The sequence below is a fragment of the Portunus trituberculatus genome, chromosome 16 (genome assembly GCF_017591435.1).
Source record: "Portunus trituberculatus isolate SZX2019 chromosome 16, ASM1759143v1, whole genome shotgun sequence".
Taxonomy (NCBI): Eukaryota; Metazoa; Arthropoda; class Malacostraca; order Decapoda; family Portunidae; genus Portunus; species Portunus trituberculatus.
Window position 1 is genome coordinate 15,016,296 of NC_059270.1, and position 20,585 is coordinate 15,036,880.

The 20,585-nt window shown below is 38.1% G+C and overlaps 1 protein-coding gene across 3 annotated transcripts in view; it reads right to left on the reverse strand.

Moving 5' to 3' along the window:
- Positions 1-19,293, reverse strand: part of LOC123504503 (golgin subfamily A member 5-like) — a 79,031-nt gene extending 59,738 nt beyond the window's left edge. For 2 of the 3 annotated variants that reach the window (XM_045255073.1, XM_045255072.1), the window contains exons 1-4: positions 19,138-19,293; positions 17,678-17,867; positions 7,995-8,211; positions 7,399-7,534 (exon numbers count right to left, since the gene is read on the reverse strand). In XM_045255073.1, the coding sequence (XP_045111008.1) occupies positions 7,399-7,534; positions 7,995-8,211; positions 17,678-17,850 (526 nt within the window). In that variant the 5' untranslated portion in view covers positions 17,851-17,867; positions 19,138-19,293. Of the gene's footprint in view, positions 1-7,398; positions 7,535-7,994; positions 8,212-16,467; positions 17,566-17,677; positions 17,868-19,137 lie in introns of those variants that run through there. The other variant, XM_045255074.1, reaches the window with a different exon arrangement.
- Positions 19,294-20,585: the final 1,292 nt, after the last annotated feature.

Here is a 20,585-nt window from a genome sequence, read left to right on the forward strand (position 1 = left end):
GTACATAGTTTGTATATGGATCCTTTGTTTTATATGTTCTCTTAAATCATAGAGTGAAATATATTGGAATACAAATGACAATTTCAAACACTGAAGGAAATATTCTCTCAAATTCAAATAGTGACATGGATGTTGTACAGAAGTGCATGGTATATCATAATAAACATTTAGTAGTACTATATTATTCTGAGGCAAGTGTTACCTTATGAAGTGTATGTTACTTTATATAAATAAATACATACATAAATCAATCAATCAATCAATCACACAGTGGAGATAATACTCAAACCTAATTTGTTCCATATGGCTGTTTGAGTATTAAAAAGCTCGACTATTGATACCTATAAATCAGGTAATTCGTTCCAGCCATTGCCAAACCCAAGTCTAGAAAAAAGCAGCGGTTTAATTTTGCAGTCGCTAGCACTGACATATAGAAGCAGGGTTAGCTTGTCTTTCATAGGTTTGTGTCCTGGCAAATACTTCTCTTCCTTTGTTATATAGATCATGTTTGGTAGTGTCTTTTTTTTTCCAAAACAGGCCAGTTTTATCAAAATTAAAGATGGGTTTAGGCACTCATTATCCACAAATTACTTAAATTGAGGCACAAATTACTCAGCAGCAACTCTGTCAGCACAACAGAATGGATTCCAGTTCTTTTCTTGAAATTCCCAAACCACCCCTTACTTGCTTTAAAATCATCATTGAAGTCAGATGTAGTATCAGAAATAAGATCACAATCCAGCAGCCTAGCCTTCGCACAAATTATGCCCTCTGACAAAGAATCCCCAGCCATCTGCCTTTGGTTTATCCAACCAACAAGTTTTCCATTTCTTCCACTGCCGCAGGTCGCTTAAATTGCCTTTTCACACCAATCGCCACATCAGTTCTTTTAATGAGCTCTTTCTTCTTCAGTATTGTGGCTACTGTAGATTTAGCCATATAGTACTCAGCTGCAAGCTCGGTTATTCTTCCTCCTTTCTCATATTTATCAATAATCTCCTTTTTCCTTTTGATGGTTGTCATTCTTTCTTGTAGGCTTATTCTCACCACTAACAAGCCTCTTCAGTGCCATTGTAAGCTTCTAAATGCAAAAAAAACTCTGGAGAGAAAGTGCAGGATAATGTTATTCTTACGACAGCGAAGGATCAACAGGCTGCGGTAGACCGGTGGGGCGCGTGGGGCAGCGGGAAGGGTCTCAGAGACCCATTGTTTAAAGCCACGTGGATGGACGTTTGACTAATAGGTATTTTTTCTAGTATTAAGTTGAACTTTTGCGTTCGACTATTGAAAAGTTCGGCTATTTAGACGTTTAAGTATTGAGTCTCCACTGTATATGAGGCATTGCGTGACGTAGGGCGATAAGCGCCAAAATAAAAACTGAGAAAAACGCGGTCAAATTTTTGCGACATTTGGAATGCGATACCTCAATAACGGATCAAGCTAGAGAGTTGGGGTTGGTCTTAAAAAAAGCTTAGAATGTCTACTTTATACCTGTCATAAAATCAAACACATCATCTTGCCATAATATGAAAGGATTAACGGTGAAATTATTTTTTAGCTTTTTTTCAGTGTTAAATCGGCAAAAAATGTGGTCATTGGTTTATATCTCAGAACTATGATACGTTGTTGAAAAACTATAATAAAGTAAACATCCTAAGCTTTTATTTAAGACCAATCTCAGCTCTTAGCTTGATCTGTTTTTTAGCTATCGCATTCCAAATGTCACAAAACTTTGATAGCGTTTTTCTCCTCTTGTTTTATTCAATCAATATCCTACTATAGTGCTTGCAACATGACTCCAAACCCACACAATCATAATCACATCCTAGCAAAATACAAAATAACAATAAAACACAATAAAAAAGATCTTCAAAATCGCAAAAGAGAGATTAAGATGAGAAAAAGTAGAGTAGAGGACATGAAAAAAAGGAAAAGAAATACTCCAAAAGGATTCATGTATTTTCCTAATGTTATCTAAGCCCAACTTATCATAGCAACCATCCTTGCATGCAAGCCCTTCCTCATGCTTTTTTACAACTTTCCCTGTATCTCGGCTCACATATTCCTGGCCGGTGTTCCGTTTGGTTTTCGCCACAATTTTATTCCATTCACTAGGGCTGGGGCCTGTTTTGCATTGTAATAAGCCCGCTTCGGCACTCCTCTCACCACTGTTAGAAGCCATAACACGGTATCTACTGACCAACGTTATAAAAAAAACACAAAAAATGTTATTAATCACGGGCTTGGAGACAATAGCGTAGACTGGCTTGGCTGGTGGCAGGCCGCAGGCAGCTGGGGATGCACGGCAGACAGTGATTGGCCGAGGCAGAGCTATGCGGTACGCTACGCAGCAAGGGATTGGTCACTCGGCTTGTCACTTATCTCCCCTCGTGAAGGCTGGATTGATGCATGACGGATGGAACAACAGTACGGAAAAAAGTTAATGTTACGTTATGGGATTTTTGACCATGAAGGCATTGGCGCTTACTCCTAAGTTTGGTACCGCTGGAAAGCTGAGACTCTGGCGAAGACAGTGCTATATATAACACAATTTCATCTATGGTGGTGCTTAACTCCCTCCATCACGCAACGCCTCATATATATATATATATATATATATATATATATATATATATATATATATATATATATATATATACAGGCAACCCCCGTTTAACGAAGGTTCCCACAACGAAATTTCGCAACAACGAAGGTTTCGTTTTACTACCATCTGCTTGTGTAACGCATACCAAACTCGCTTAAACGAAGTTTTATCCAGGTAATTTTTTCCAAATTTGAAAGCCCCACCATATCATGCAAGCTGACAGGGATTTGAATACACCAGGAGCTGCTGGTACTAAGGCCTGCCTCAGGAAAAATCCTGAGGCATCTGTAGAATAAAGATCAAGATCAAGCCTCTCGTGGACAACACAGGCGCTGCCGATACAAAGGCCTGACTCAGAAGAAATTCTGCATTACCTGTAGCATCAAGATCAAGATCACGTGCACCACTCACTGCCCAGTCAAAACATAACAGCATCACCAGCAGCTCATCTTCCCTAGTTCAACTTACCACCAAAACGCCCTGCAATGTGGCCTAACGTTCCTAAGAAGACCAAGAAGTGTCTTACTCTCAAAGTGAAGCTGGGTATTATTCACAGACAAGAGAGAGGCCAGAAAACTAATAACATTGCTTGCCACCATCTTGATTCCATCTACTGTCTACTATTTTCAAGTCAGCAGACTCTATTAAGAAGGCTGGTGAGACCGCATCTTCCTTGAAAGCTAAAAGAACCACCTGAACTCATGACTCTACAATGGATAAAATGGAAAGCCTTGTGGAAATGTGGTACATAAGTTTTGTATGTGATACAATGATGCTCCTTTGTTTACATTCCACAGGTTGCCGGTTAGTGTATTTCCCGTTTCACTCTCCCTCCCTTCATAAAGTTAAGATCATCAACATTATAAAGTTACGTACATACATACATTAGTGTACATTATAATGACTTAAATTAAACTACCTAAATGTTTAACTTCATAATTTTTACTTTCATTAAACCTTTTACTGTACTATGATGCTCTCGCTTTGCTTACCCTCAATGGAAGTTCAAATCAGGGGTTAAACTTGTCATAATCGGTTCACTTAACAAAGTTCGCTTAATGAAGTGTTTTAGAAACCCTTCATTAAGCGGGGTTGCCTGTATATATATATATATATATATATATATATATATATATATATATATATATATATATATATATATATATATATATATATATATATATATATATATATATATATATATATATATATATATATATATATATATATATATATATATATATATATATATATATATATATATATATATATATATATATATATATATATATATATATATATATATATATATATATATACAGGCAAACCCCGCTAACGAGGGATTATGTTCCTAAAAACACTGGCATGAACCGATTATAACAAGTTTAACCCCTGATTTGAACTTCCATTGAGAGTAAGCAAAGCGAGAGTGCATCAGAGTACAGTAAAAGGTTTAATGAAAGTAAAAATTATGAAGTTAAACATTTAGGTAGTTCAATTTAAGTCATTATAATGTACACTAATGTATGTATGTACCTAACTTTATAATGTTGATGATCTTAACTTTGTGAAGGGAGGGAGAGTGAAACGGGAAATACACTAACCGGCAACCTGTGGAATGTAAACAAAGTGCACATCACGGTACCGCATACAAAACTTATGTACCACATTTCCACAAGTCTTTCCATTTTATCCATTGTAGAGTCACGAGTTCAGGTGGTTCTTTTAGCTTTCAAGGAAGATGCAGTCTCACCAGCCTTCTTAACCCTTTCCTTCTGGCGCTTAAACTATTTTCCCGTTTGCTATGACGGCTAAAAATGGTAAACCTAGAAGTTGTCAGAAAACTGTTTGAATACTAATAATTATTTTCTCTTTGTTATTCTGAATACAATGATGTACTTTGTAGCTCGATGTGACCTCTGAAAGTTCAGTTTATGCCTTATCAAGGATTCCTCCTCCTCCCGCTGTGTGATCCGTCTTCCATAAACAGCCCGGAGAGCGATGACACCGACACACACACACACTCTCTCTCTCTCATCTTGGATGGGAAATTGTACACTTCCAATGAGAGAGAGAGAGAGAGAGAGAGAGAGAGAGAGAGAGAGAGAGGTTTCTGGCAAATAACATTCTCTCTCTCTCTCTCTCTCTCTCACACACACACAAACACACAAGCACACGCACACGTAATGGGGAAGACTGGTTGGGTGACCAGCAGGCGACCGAGGCAAATAACATTATCTCTCTCTCTCTCTCTCATCACACAAACACACACGCACACGCACACGTAATGGGGAAGACTGGCTGGGTGACCAGCAGGCGACCGAGATGAATTACACACGCTTTCATGCACCAACCTGTTAGTTGATCTCTCTCTCTCTCTCTTTCTCTCTCTCTCTGATAAGTTACCTTCTACCATTTCATTATAAAATCAAAGATAATGAAAAAATTTACATGAAAGAATGATAGATAATATTTTTTTTCACTTTCCGAGTCCTTACTAATGACTTCGCTTTCTTCAGTTTCTTCTTCTAAATATTCACTGTCACTGTCTTCAAACTCAGAAGCACTGCTAAATACATATGTTCTGTCCTGCTCCATGTTATGATCTGAGATCCTTCGCTCTTATCAGGATGTCTCTTCGCACTTATCATGGTGCTTTCCATCCGGCGGGTCGCTGGGGTTGCCAAGTGTCGCCCGGAGAAAGGGAAAATAGCTTAGTTACCGCTAAATTTCCAGAGCTATAGTGACAACACTACATGTGGAAACATGCCAGACACTTCCACTCACCATTTGACACGAGAAACCGCGCTTGAAGCTCAAAATTGAGGCGCGAAAATTCTTGATTACGGGTATGATTGCCATCACTACGGACGCATTGATGCAATCGTATATATATGATTGCCGGAAGGAAAGGGTTAATAGAGTCTGCTGACTTGAAAATAGTAGACAGTAGATGGAGTCAAGATGGTGGCAAGCAATATTATTAGTTTTCTGGCCTCTCTCTTGTCTGTGAATAATACCCAGCTTCACTTCGAGAGTAAGACACTTCCTGGTCTTCTTAGGAACGTTAGGCCACATTGCAGGGCATTTTGGTGGTAAGTTGAATTAGGGAAGATGAGCTGCTGGTGACGCTGTTATGTTTTGACTGGGGAGTGAATGGTGTGCGTGATTTTGATCTTGATCTTGTTGCTACAGGTAACGCAGAATTTCTTCTTTGTATCGGCAGTGCCTGTGTTGTCCACGAGAGACTTGATCTTGATCTTTATTCTACAGGTGTCTCAGGATTTCTCCTGAGGCAGGCCTTAGTACCAGCAGCTCCTGGTGTATTCAAAAGCCTGTCAGCTTGCATGATATGGTGGGGCTTTCAAATTTGGAAAAAATTACCTGGATAAAACTTCGTTAAGCGAAGCGAGTTTGGTGTTCGTTAAACGAGCAGATGGTAGTAAAACGAAACCTTCGTTGTAGCGAAATTTCGTTGTGTGAACCTTCGTTAAACGGGGATTGCCTGTATATATACAGTAATCGCCCGCGTATCCGGATCGCCACTATCCAGAATTCACTACTATCTGGAGCTGCCCCCAAGCATATTCAAACCTACTGCGCAAGTGATCCCTTGATCCCGCCAGGCGGCAGCACTTAAGGCGGCGTCACACTAGCACTTTTTCCGTTGTGTTCAAAGATTTCCATAGGTTTTTTTTAATGTTCTGTCAGTTTTTTCCGTCGTCTTGAGCCAGATGGAACACATCGTTTTCTTCTAGTCAATTTTTAGTCAAATTAAAATTTATGGTTTCTAACCAAAAGTTTTATAATCAAATTTATTTTCTTGCTAATTGGAATGATGTTATAATCTCAACTTAATAACAACTTCATAAGTAGATGTAAATGTATTTGTGTGTATATATATATATATATATATATATATATATATATATATATATATATATATATATATATATATATATATATATATATACACACACACACACACACACACATATATATATATATATATATATATATATATATATATATATATATATATATATATATATATATATATATATATAATAACTGGATAGTTTGGAAATTGGAAAAAATATGATTTTTATTCCATTTAGAACTGCTGAATGTTAAGGCAATCATGTCCATCATTACAGTACACATAACTACCATATCCTTTTAAAAGAGTTAGTGTACCTTGAGTGACAAAACATTTAGAACCACTCAAGTTAGACTATATCTAATTGCTGGCTATCTCAAGAGCCCTCTGATGCACCAACCTGAACCAACGGACAGCACAATGGCTGTAACACCCACTCATTCTGACTCATCTGCAGTTACAACAATAACAATAGTAATTTCTCCTCTGCCTCCTCTTGCCTAGCAGGCTGCACTTTATTGCCTTAATACCTCTCTATCAAAATGCTTTTTATATCCATAATCTCAGCCATAGCCTCTTGCTTGCTACTACAGTTCTCTTGCTCACTTATATGTATGGGCTGGGACACATGCCTTGGCTGGCATCACTGTCTGACCAATGATTCTGTGTTATAAATCCTGTGTCTGACAGATGGCTGACTTGTCACTGGCTGCGAATATGTAACAGGAATGTTCAGTTTTTATACTGAATGATCTCAGTATGAAAACAATGAAAATCAATTTCTAGTACTAACAGCTGTAGGTTGTAGGTACTCTTAAAAAATAAATTAATAAAAAGATTAAAAAAATCCTTGGGAACTGTGACTATTAATACAATATTTAGGGCTATAGTTTTGAATGCCACTGATACCAACCATTGTCATTGTTGGCTGAACCAGGAGTCTCTCGTCCACTGAGGGCCACCAGGGATGAGGCTGAGGACATGGAAGAGTGGCGGGAGTGACCCAGGCTGCTGAAGGTGGAAGTTGTCATGGTAGTGGAGGAAACCATCTGAAATGGAGGTCAGGACACCATAATACTCCAGAAAAGTCGACACCATAATACTCCAGATGAAAACCATGAAAAAAAAAGAAAAAAAAAAAAGTGATGTTTACATCCCAAGAGATATCAGTGCTAAAGCATTGGACAAACATATGTCTCCAAGTTAGGGGACATAATATGCCATTACATAAAAATTTTGTGATCTAACATATAGGTAAAATATATTAAATTATTATTATAGTTATAGAAAAATAATATGAAAAATTAATAACTATGCAAGCATCTTATTTTTGTATAAGCTTCAAGGTTTAATATTCATTATTAGGATAGGCAAACACTGCCAAATTGTAGAAATATAGCAAGCATAGTCTATGGTGAATCTGACCTTTATAATATGTACAGGTGATGGAGGGCAGTATTTAAGTATGTATGCTAATCATATAGTGGTAGGTGATAGTGTCAGCCTCACCGAGTCTGAGGGCAGCGTGCTGCTTGGTAGCTGGTCTGCTTCTTGCTGAGAGGGGTTATTCAGGTAGTCCATCAGCCCTTCTTCTTTGGCAGTGTCCCTCTTTTTTGTGGGAATCTTTTTGGTCTTTGGTGAGAACTGAGTCTTAGCTACAGAGGGGCTTATCCCATAGCTGCTCAGGTTATTTGGGACACTTGAGGAGCTGTGAAGGGATGATGACCTGACCCATCCAAATGTGAATATGTTAGTGTTAACCATACACAAGTACATACTAGTTAATTTAGGTGGGTACATCAATATTCACTATTTTATTGAAATTGAACTTTCCACTTAAATTGAAATTGAAAATAAACTCCAACTGATATTTCTTGCTTATCTATCTACCTTAATTTTTGTATTAACAACTCATTCTTGAATAACCATGATAATACAGCAGGTGCACAAAGTACAATGGTGCATAAGGTACAATACATATATTATCCTAATTATTTTCAAAACTCTCAAACCTATCTAAAACAATATCAAGCATCAGCATCAAGTACCTAGCAAGCACTGCCAAAATAGATTTGTGCTTTCCAGATTACATGTGCATGTAATAACACATATGATCTTGAAACACTTTTTACTGATTACATTGCAGCTGTGGCTGGAATAAATCAAGTAAGGTTATCAGAGAAACTATTTCAATGTATTACAGATACTGCTCTTCTGATCCTGCTAACTGCAGGCTTCCCATTCTGTAGCCTTGTTGCTTAATTTTTTTCCTTCTCTCACTCCTATTCTGTCCACCTCACTAATACAAAAGTTAACCAGCATTTTCAATCCTTTGTCTCTTTCTCTGGTAAACTCTGGAACTCCTTATCTGTTCCCATGACTTGCAACTCATTCAAGATGGAGGTCTTAAGACACATATCTCATCTCACTCTTACTGGCCCTTTTGATCCTGTTTGGGAACTGGCACATTAGTGGGCCTTTTTTCATTACAACTTTTGTTGCCCTCAGTTTCCAGTTTATATATATATATATATATATATATATATATATATATATATATATATATATATATATATATATATATATATATATATATATATATATATATATATATATACAGGCAACCCCCGTTTAACGAAGGGGTTACGTTCCTAAAAAACACTTCGCTAAGCGAAACTTCATTAAGCGAACCGATTATAACAAGTTTAACCCCTGATTTGAACTTCCATTGAGAGTAAGCAAAGCGAGAGTGCATCATAGTACAGTAAAATGTTTATTGAAATTAAAAATTATGAAGTTAAACATTTAGGTAGTTTAATTTAAGTCATTATAATGTACACTAAAGTATTTATTGACGTAACTTTATAATGTTGATGATCTTAACTTTATGAAGGGAGGAAGAGTGAAACGGGAAAGACACTAACCGGCAACCTGTGGAATGTAAACAAAGTGCGCATCATTGTACTGCATACAAAACTTATGTACCACATTTCCACAAGGCTTTCCATTTTATCCATTGTAGAGTCACGAGTTCAGGTGGTTCTTTTTAGCTTGCAAGGAAGATACGGTCTCACCAGCCTTCTTAATAGAGTCTGCTGACTTGAAAATAGAGACAGTTTAATATGGAGTCAAGATGGTGGCCAGCACTGCTATAGTTTTCTGGCCTCTCTCATGTCTGTGAATAATATCTAGCTTCACTTGGAGAGTAAGAGACTTCCTGGTCTTCTTACGAACACTAGGCCAATTGCAGGGCGTTTTGGTTGTAAGTTGAGCTAGGGAAGACAAGCTGCTGCTGACGCTGTTCTGTTTTGACTGGGGAGTGAGTGTTGCGCGTGTTGTCCACGAGAGACTTGATCTTGATCTTGATCTTTATTCTATAGGTGTCACAGGATTTTTCCTGAGGCAGGCCTTAGTACCAGCAGCTCCTGGTGTATTCAAAAGCCTGTCAGCTTGCGTGATATGGTGAGGCTTTCAAATTTGGAAAAAAATTACCTGGATAAAACTTCGTTAAAGCGAGTTTGGTGTTCTTTAACCCTTAACTTCCGGCGGTCGTATATAAACGTTTGCGTCAGAACGTCCGAAGTGATGGGATTCGTCCCAGTAATCAAGATTTTTCCCGGCGTAATTTTAAGTCTCTCGCGTGCTCTCTTGAGGCGGATGGTGAGTAGAAGTATCTGGCATCTTTTACCACACAAGTGTTTCCACAAGAGCTCCTAATTTTAGAGGTAACTGAACTGTTTTCCCGTTTTATGGGCGACACTTGGCAACTCCGTGACGCTGGGTAGAAAGGTCAGTGATAACAGCGAAGGATCGGGTCAGATTGTAAATCACCATGGAGCAAGGCAGAACCCTTTACTTAGCAGTGGTTCTGAGCTAGAAGAAAGTGACAGTGAATATATAGAAGAAGAAACTGGGGAAAGTGAAGAGACTAGTAGTGAGGACACGGATGTAGAGCATCATTCACCTGCTTTCTCAGGAGAACAGACAGAGAGACAGAGACTCTTACACAGTATAAGTGACAGTGAAGGCAATAATGATGAAGAACAGACTCCAGATAATGTGTCAAGGACACAGAGTGTTTCTAGGAGACGAGGCATGCGCGTGCTCCTCGCGCTCTGGGAGACGATCAAGGGGGCGTGGCAGAGGTGGCGCGAGACCCCGACCTGTCTTTCAATGGAGGGAATTCAATGATGATTTTTTCCCAGTTATGCCTGATTTATCTGTGTCTCCTGGCATAACAGCTGAATTCCTCCTGTGCAACACAATTGTGACTATTTCATGGCGTTTCTCAGTGATGCTTTCTTGGACCATATAGTGAGTGAGAGCAACACTTTTCATGATGAAGAAACAGCAGATGATGATGATGTGCCCCATAGCTCTCACGAGAAAGAGTGGAAAACATCACAAGAAATGAACTCCTGACGTTCATAGCCGTCACGCTTCTTATGAGTCATTCGAGAAAAGCTTTGAGGCATGATTATTGGAAGAAGAGTGATCTGCTGTACATGCCAATCTTTGCACGGTACATAACAAGGGACAGATATGACAACATATTGAAATACCTTCACTTCTGCAATGTTAAAACTGATGATCCACTCTGGAAAATTAGGCCTGTCATACAGTCTCTCGTAAATAAATTCAAGTCCTTTTCAAGCCATTTCAAAACCTAGTGATAGATGAGTCACTTATGCTTTTCAAGGAAGACTCACACATATATACCATCAAAGCGACATCGCTTTGGTGTGAAAATATCATATGTGATTGTGAAACACACACACACACACACACACACACACACACACACACACACGTGTCTCAGAAATGATATATGACACACACACACACACACACACACACACACACACACACACACACACACACACACACACACACACACACACACACACAGTGTCTCAGAAATCAGTCTAATATGTCCTTCTTCTCTCTCTCTCTCTCTCTCTCTCTCTCTCTCTCTCACACACACACACAGAGAGAGAGAGAGAGAGAGAGAGAGAGAGAGAGAGAGAGAGAGAGAGAGAGAGAGAGAGAGAGAGAGAGAGAGAGAGAGAGCGTCGCTCTCCGGGCTGTTTCCTCTTGACTGGTCACACCGTGCCCGGAGGAGGAAACTTTGATAAGGCAATAACTAAACTCTCAGACGTCATATCGAGCTGGAAAGTACATCATTGTATTCAGAATAACACAGAGAAAATAATTATCAGTATTCAAACTGTGTTCTGACAATTTTTAGGTGTACCATTTTTCCCCGTCATTAGACAGGAAAAAATATTTTAATCCCCGGAAGTTAAGGGTTAAACGAGCAGATGGTAGTAAAATGAAACCTTCATTGTAGCGAAATTTCGTTGTGTGAACCTTCAAAACGGGGTTGCCTGTATATATATATATATATATATATATATATATATATATATATATATATATATATATATATATATCATATATATACATATATATATATCACCTTATATATATACTCCAGGCAGTCATGCCTCATAGTCTCCATGCAGGCTCCCTTCCTGCCTAACTCCCAGCAAGAGGCATCGACTTGCTGCAGCCATGAGTTCTGTGGACGTCCCCTTGGCCTCCTCCATACTGGGTTATCCCTTTTGGAGACAACCAGATATGCAAGATTGGCTTCCAGGTAGTGTGCCACATGCCCATATAGTCACAGTTGGCGTTGACGGACTATGCTAGTAATCTGCTTCGAATCAGTCTCATGGCGCAATCACTGATTTGAACAAAGTTATACGAAAGGTACCCAATGATCCTGCAAAGGCATCTAGTACCAAAGACATCAATTCATTTCTTCAGATCGGTGTTCAGCATCCATGTCTCACAACTGTAGAGTAAGACAGGGATCACCAGTGACCTGAAGATCCAAATCTTCGTCCATCTGCACAGGTAGCGACAATGCCAAATACTCGTGTTGAGCGAGTCCATAATGCTGTGGGCCTGGCCAATCCGCCGTACAACTTTCTGGCTCGACCCAACGTCGTTATGCACTACAATACCAAGGTATGTGAAATTTTCCAAGGTCTCAATGTCCATGCTACTAGCATGGACAGACTGTACTGTTTCATCCCGTAAGCCTCCAAACACCTTGGTCTTAATGGTGGGTGGATTCTATCCAAGTGAGGAGTGAGTGGCTTCTACCTCCCATAGCTCAGTCCCCTTCTGTTTCTGCTGTCTTTGCCTCCCTTTCTGTCCTTTCTCAGGCAGCCAGGGTTTTTACCCTCAGGGATATCAGTGTCCCTGCCCAAGGCTGACCTAGCTGGTTGAGGTGGGGCTTGCAACTCCTCCCTGTAAAATAGTCCATAGCTGCTACCAGAGTTGGAGGTAGAGGTCGGGGTTGAGGCTCTAGGTGTGGGTGAACCTCTAGCTAAGACACCGATCCAGTTTTGCTGAGGGTGCCAAGGCACCGGAGGGGCTTGCCTATCCATATGATGGATGCAGGGGAAAGCTTACAAGATCCCTGTGTCTTGAGAGGGATGGGAGGATCCCCTCGCCCCATTTTCAGCTTTGGGGTTGCTGGTGGGGTTGCAGATGTGGCGCCTGCCCGTCGGACCATTCCTGGGGTAAACCTTTGGAGGGTTCTATGTGTAGGTTCTATGTGTGTGTGTGTGTGTGTATTTACCTAGTTGTATTTACCTAGTTGTAGTTTTACAGGGCCTGGGCTTTATGCTCGTGTGGCCCCGTCTCCATATCTTCACTTATCCAATCTTACTTTAAAAGTGTGCACACTCTTTGCAGACACTACTTCTTCATCTAAACTGTTCCACGTCTCAATACATCTCTGCGGGAAACTATATTTTTAATATCTCTCAGACATCTTCCCTTTCTCAGCTTTTTACTATGCGATCTTGTGCTTGGATGTCATATTCTTCTCTCAGGATCAGTTTCTCATTATCCACTTGGTCCATTCCGTTGATCAATTTATAGACTTGTATCAGGTCTCCTCTCTCCTTCTTTGTTCCAAGGTTGGTAGATCCATAGCCTTTAGTCTCTCCTCATATGTCATCCCTTCAAGTTCTGGGACCATTCTTGTAGCCATTTTTGTAGCCTCTCAATTTTCTTATGTGTTTCTTTTTATGAGGGGTCCACACTACTCCTGCATATTCCAATCTGGGTCTTATTATAGTATTTATCAATTTCTTCATCATTTCTTTGTCCATGTAGTGAAATGCTACTCCAATATTCCTCAGCAAATTATATGTTTCTCTAAAAATTCTATCAATATGGCTTACTGGTTGATTGTTTTCTTCCATCGTCACTCCTAAGTCCTTTTCCTTTTTACTTTCTCCAGTTCTACTCCATCTCCCATCTTATAGATTCCCACAGGTCGTCTTTCACTCTTTCCCATTTCCATGACATGGCTTTTGTTCACATTGAATTCCATTTCCCACTTCTTACTCCATTCCCAGATCTTATTTAGGTCTTCTTGCAGTATTTCACAATCCTCCTTTTGCTTTATAACTCTGCACAGTTTCGTATCATCCGCAAACAAATTTATGTAGCTGTTCACTCCTTCTGGCATGTCGTTAATATAAATGAGGAAAAGTATTGGTGCCAATACTGACCCCTGTGGCACTCCGCTTTCTACTGCTCTCCACTTGGACTTCATATCTTTAACTACTGTCCTTATTTCTCTCCCCCTCAAATAATTTTCTATCCATCTCAATGTGCTTCCTTTTAAGCCACCCTTCTCCTCTAACTTCCACAGTAATCTTGCGTGTGGCACTTTGTCAAACGCCTTTTTTAAATCCAAATAGATGCAGTCAACCCATCCTCTCTCTCTTGTACTCTATCAACTATTCTAGAATAGAAACTCAATAAATTAGTTACACAAGACCGTCCTTTTCTAAAACCAAATTGGCTATTTGATATTAATTTGTTGTCTTCAAGGAACTCGATCCATTGTTTCTTTATTATTCTTTCACACATCTTGCATATTACACTAGTTAGTGATACCGGTCTGTAATTTAAAGGTTCTTCTTTCCTTCCGCTCTTATATATGGGAACCACCTCAGCTCTTTTCCATTCTACTGGCACTGTTCCATTTTCTATTGAGCATTTTATGATGTTGTATATAGGACTTGCTAGTTCTTCCTACATTCTTTCAGTATTCTGCCTGAGACTTCATCCGGTCCCATTGCCTTCTCTTCATCCAGTTCCTTCATTAACTCTTTTATTTCAAGCTTGGTTACTTTAATCTCTTTCATATAGATTGTCTCTCTATTACCCTGTGGCCTCTCAAATTTGGATTCTTTAGTAAAGACCTCCTGGAATTTTTTATTTAATAGTTCTGCCATACTTTTGGGTCTTCCACCATCCCGTTCTCTCCTTTTAACCTTTCTATTGTTTCTTTTTGCCTAATTTTTCCATTTATGAATCTATAGAACAATTTTGGTTGCTCCTTACATTTTTCGACAATATCTTTTCAAGTTCTTTTCCTCTTCCTTCCTCACCTTAACATATTCATTTCTCGCTGCCTTGAAGTTTTCCTTGTTTGTTGGATTCTTTTCTATTTCTCCTTGATCTCTTTTCTCCTTTGCTTCCTAGTCCCCTCTGGGAGGGACCATAAATGTCCCCAGGTTGCATTTCTTTCTTTCTTCTTCTAATTTTGTCTTATTTTCTCTTCCTAACCTGTTTCCTGGATTCCTTCATGACCTAGAGCAGCTAGTGAAGTTCCCTACCCGTATTCCTGACCGCCTTGGAGACACGCCCAACATTCTTGATCTTTTCCTAACCTAAACTTTCCTCTCCGTTGGGCTCCTCCGACCACAATCTAATTTCCGTTACCTGTTCTATCACTCCAGTGCAGCCTATATATAAGGCAGTACTATTCTGATTTCCCTTGGGATATATATATATATATATATATATATATATATATATATATATATATATATATATCATGCCATATAACTTACTAAAAACTCTTTCATATAATTCTAACTCCTCTCGAGATTTCTGGCATATATATATATATATATATATATATATATATATATATATATATATATATATATATATATATATATATATATATATATATATATATATAACTACCGCCCTATAGCTTTGATTTCCTGCCTTTCTAAAGCCTTTGAGTCTATCCTTAATAGGAAGATAATGAGGCATCTATCAGCTCACAACCTTCTCTATTTCTCCTCCACCTTTTCCATGCTCCATCTCTTTTCTCCTTTGCCCTAGCACATTGCTGCTGTAGTAGACGGTCACTTGCATTAAACCAATCTTTCTTTCCTTCTTATTTTGGTCTATATTTTGGGACATATTCCTGTGTGTGTGTGTGTGTGTGTGTGTGTGTGTGTGTGTGTGTGTGTGTGTGTGTGTGTGTGTGTCTGGGGATCCATTTATATATATATATATATATTCTTTAAGTCATATATATATATATATATATATATATATATATATATATATATGGTAAACTATATATATATATATATATATATATATATATATATATATATATATATATATATATATATATATATATATATATATATATATATATATATATATATATATATATATATATATATATATATATATATATATATATTATGTATAAACAAAAAATAAATACATAAATAAAAAAAATAATAGAATATATTATGAAAATGATAAGTGCATGAAATGAGGATTGGCATACTATGCAAGACTTGACATAAACTCTGATCATGATCAAAAGACAAATAAGAGATAATCATTATACTGTACTTCAATGAGAAGTAATTATAAAATAATCTAAGGCATAATCAGGAAAGCATTTGGATCTAATATGTATTCTGATACAAGATCTCAATGAATATCATATAAGTGCTGTGGTTTTATAAAGAAAGCAGCATCAAAATAAGACTAAACTACAATCTATGCAACATTTACAAAACTTCAGAGAACTTACAATGACCACAACTTTAGTGAGAGAAGTCTTCCTCACCTTTAAATGCTGCTGACACCTCACATGCCAGTTAGCTCAAACACAACTTTGCACAACTGAGTTATGAGACATACCATGTGTGCTTTCTCTCGCTGACTCCTCAATCTCTTTATCTTCCCTATGGAGAGGTTTAACCTGTTATCTTTTATCAAAGTTCTTGTTGAGGGGAGGGGACAGAATGGTTCTGTGTAGTGATAACTTTCTTCCTGACCTGTTCTTGGTGCTGAAATTACATGTTCATCTTGCTGTAACACCCCAATTTCATGCCTGATGGGCTGCACTTGGCCAAGCCTCATGCAATCCACTAGCCTGTGTGGTCTATCCTGTTTCTATCAATGATGGGATGATGCTAGGACTTTTCTTTTATGATGATATAATACTATTGTAGCAAGCAAGTCTGTTGATTGTTTGCAGTAAATACCATAAATTTTGATTGCTAAACAATACATATAATGATTATAAATCAGAGGAGCTTGGTGCTCTCAGTAAATACCAAGCTAGCTGTGACACAAAGCTGTCCCTATTCAGATGCAGCCTGTACTATGTACCTATGTCACCTTCATACATATAATTTTAGGTGGGATCTCTGTGTGGCCTTGTCCTGTGTGTCCCAGTCACTAGTCAAATCTGTACTAGCCTTAGGCACTTAGTGACTACTAACTGGGCAATTGTATTTATCCATTTTTTATTTTATATATGGCAATTTTTTGTACATCTGAGTTTTCCTGAGCATACACTCTTTGGTAACTCTACAACACTATAAGCACGCTGAATCTTGTACATACAAGATTAAAGCATGTATCATGAAATTGATGCCATGCTGCTGAACAAAGATGCACATTTGGTAATTTCTTTGCATAGTATGTTTGCATAAATGCACATCAAACTGCATGAAAATGCCCAACTTAAAACACCATATTGAGGGACTGGTCTCTATACAAGAAAGACATATTGGCATCTTATGTTTCCTTTCTTGTCTTGTCAGTATCATTAAAACAACCTGAAGTATCTATCTACTTAACATACATTCTTTTTTTGTACCTTTGATGGTACTTCTCTTCTAGACTTTCTATCAAGGAATAGCTATAACAAGTCTCCTGACCATTTTTAAGCAAGATAATTGACTTTAACAACAAACTATGAAGTAGGATTATGTGTATAGACACTAACACAGGGAGCAAAAAGTTCAACCTACAAATAGTACCATCACCTTTCCTGTTTGGTGGTATAAAAGGTAGTGCTGGCTGCATCATATATTGTAGGACTCTTGGTAGTGGCAGAGTTCCTTCTCTCACTGGTTCGGGTTAGGACTGTGGCTGCTTCAGAGTCTAGCTTATTCAGAAGGTCCTCAGCACGTCCAGCCAGGTCCGTTATCCAGGACATCACAACACACTCTAGTCCTAAAATGCAATTGTGTCAGTAGTCGGGCACTTTATTTCTGTGAACTTGTTTTGCTCTGTAAAACATGTACATGTACACAACTTTCTACACTTATGTTCAAATAGGAATAAAAAGCTATATGTTTTGCCGGTCAATTTATAGATTCATTCATCCAACAATTTTCAGATGTGGTTTATGTTTTTTCAGTGAGACAAATAGTGAATGTTCTACATCATATCTGTCACAAACGGATAGTTTTCAAGTTATGATTCTTTCAAATATATGCCTACCTCTCATTCTCAATGATCTTGGGGGACCTATGGGAAATCAGGTTTTTTGGTTGGGAATTATTACATAGAGTAATGTGAGCTGCAGAAGAGGTCAGAAATCAACAAAATCATAGAAAAAATGACTGAAAATACATAAATTACACCTTTAATAAGTGTTGTTGTTATTGATGAGCAGTGTTGCTAACAATCAAATGTTACTAACCAAACCTAACATTAAAACATACTAGATGGAGGGCTGCACCAATCCAACATTATAACTTTGATTTATTGCTCCCCCAGCCGAAAACTCTGCTTTCCCACAGGTTCCCAAAGATTGTTGGGGATGGGAGGTTGAAAAGAGTCATAACTTGAAAAATATTAATTTATGACTGAAATGATGTACATCAACCAATTCACTACTTGTCTCACCAGACAAGAAAACATAAGGAACATAAGAAATTTGTTGGTTAGGTGAAACTATAAATTGTCCATTTACTTGTTTTATTGAAAAAAAAAAAAAACTATCTATCATAGCAGAGTAGGAAGACTAAGACAGAACAGTGAATTTGGAGGAAAAGATAATTTGAACATGTCACAATTTATCAAGAAAACATGATTTTACGAAAAAATTGAGATCCACAAATCATTATTTATTGTATAGTTGATTGGAGAAGATAAATGTATGTCAGTGAAATTGTTTTTGATCACGTAGCTACAGTATCTGTTGGTTGCATAGTAATTACTTACCTAGTCATAGATTATCAACGGGCAACGCAATTATTCCAAACATAAGGAAAGGTTGTCCATTGCAAACACATCCTTACACTCCACACAAAGCTGCATGATGCACTCCCTTTTGAATCCAAGTGCTACGTAGTAAAGGCAATTCTACGAATCTACGTGGCATATCATATATAAATTTATATGTATACAATAACCCTAATGTTCCAGGCCATTACTCGCTTCAGTTTACCACTCTGACTCCTCATAGCAACTCCATCATCCAGTCTCCAGTGCTCACCTCGGTAACAAAGACGTGGATCTCCTGCTGCCTCTCAATCGCCCCCAAAATGTTCGAGGAAAGGGTTTGTTTTGCCAGCAGCTTCTTGACGTGTCGCGTTCGCCGCCATCCGCTCAAGTCGGATTCACCTACTTACTGAAAATAAAATATTTTCTTGATTTTACATATTGATATGATAAATCTATTGGTGAATATATGCATGAAAACACACACACACACACACACGTCTGGCTGTCTCGTCAGAGACTGCAGCAGATCAAACAAACACACACACACACACACACAGTACAAGAGAGAGAGGATGGGTTGACTGTATTTATTTAGATCTAAAAAAGGCTTTTGATAAAGTGCCACATGAAAGATTACTATGGAAGTTAGAGGAGAAGGGTGGCTTAAAAGGAAGCACATTGAGATGGATGAAGAATTACTTAATGGGAAGAGAAATAAGGACGATAGTTAAAGATATGAAGTCCAAGTGGAGAACAGTAGACAGCGGAGTGCCACAGGGGTCAGTATTGGCACCAATACTTTTTCTCGTATATATAAATGACATGCCAGAGGGAGTGAACAGCTACATAAATCTGTTTGCGGACGATGCGAAACTGTGCAGAGTCATTAAACAAAAGAGGATTGTGAAATACTACAGGAAGACTTAAACAAGATCTGGAAATGGAGCAAAAAATGGGAGATGGAATTCAATGTGGACAAAAGCCATGTCATGGAAATGGGAAAAAGTGAAAGACGACCAGTGGGAATCTATAAGATGGGAGATGGAGTAGAACTAGAAAAAGTAAAAAAGGAAAAGGACTTGGGAGTGACAATGGAAGAAAATAATCAACCGGTTAGCCATATTGATAGAATTTTCAGAGAGACGTATAATTTGCTAAGGAATATTGGAGTAGCATTTCACTATATGGACAAGGAAATGATGAAGAAATTGATAAGTACTAAAATAAGACCTAGATTGGAATATGCAGGAGTTGTGTGGACTCCCCATAAAAGAAACACATAAGAAAATTAGAGAGACTACAAAAAATGGCTACAAGAATGGTTCCAGAATTTAAAGGGATGGCATATGAGGAGAGACTAAAGGCAATGGATCTACCAACCTTGGAGCAGAGAAGAGAGAGAGGGGATCTGATACAAGTTTATAAATTGATTAACGGAATGGATGAAGTGGATAATGAGAAACTGATCCTGAGAGAAGAATATGACTTTAGAAGCACAAGATCGCATAGTAAGAAACTAAGGAAGGGACGATGTCTGAGAGATGTTAAAAAATTTAGTTTCCCGCAAAGATGTGTTGAGACTTGGAACAGTTTGAGTGAGGAAGTGGTATCAGCAAAGAGTGTACATAGTTTTAAAGAAAAATTGGATAAGTGTAGATATGGAGACGGGACCACACGAGCATAAAGCCCAGGCCCTGTAAAACTACAACTAGGTAAATA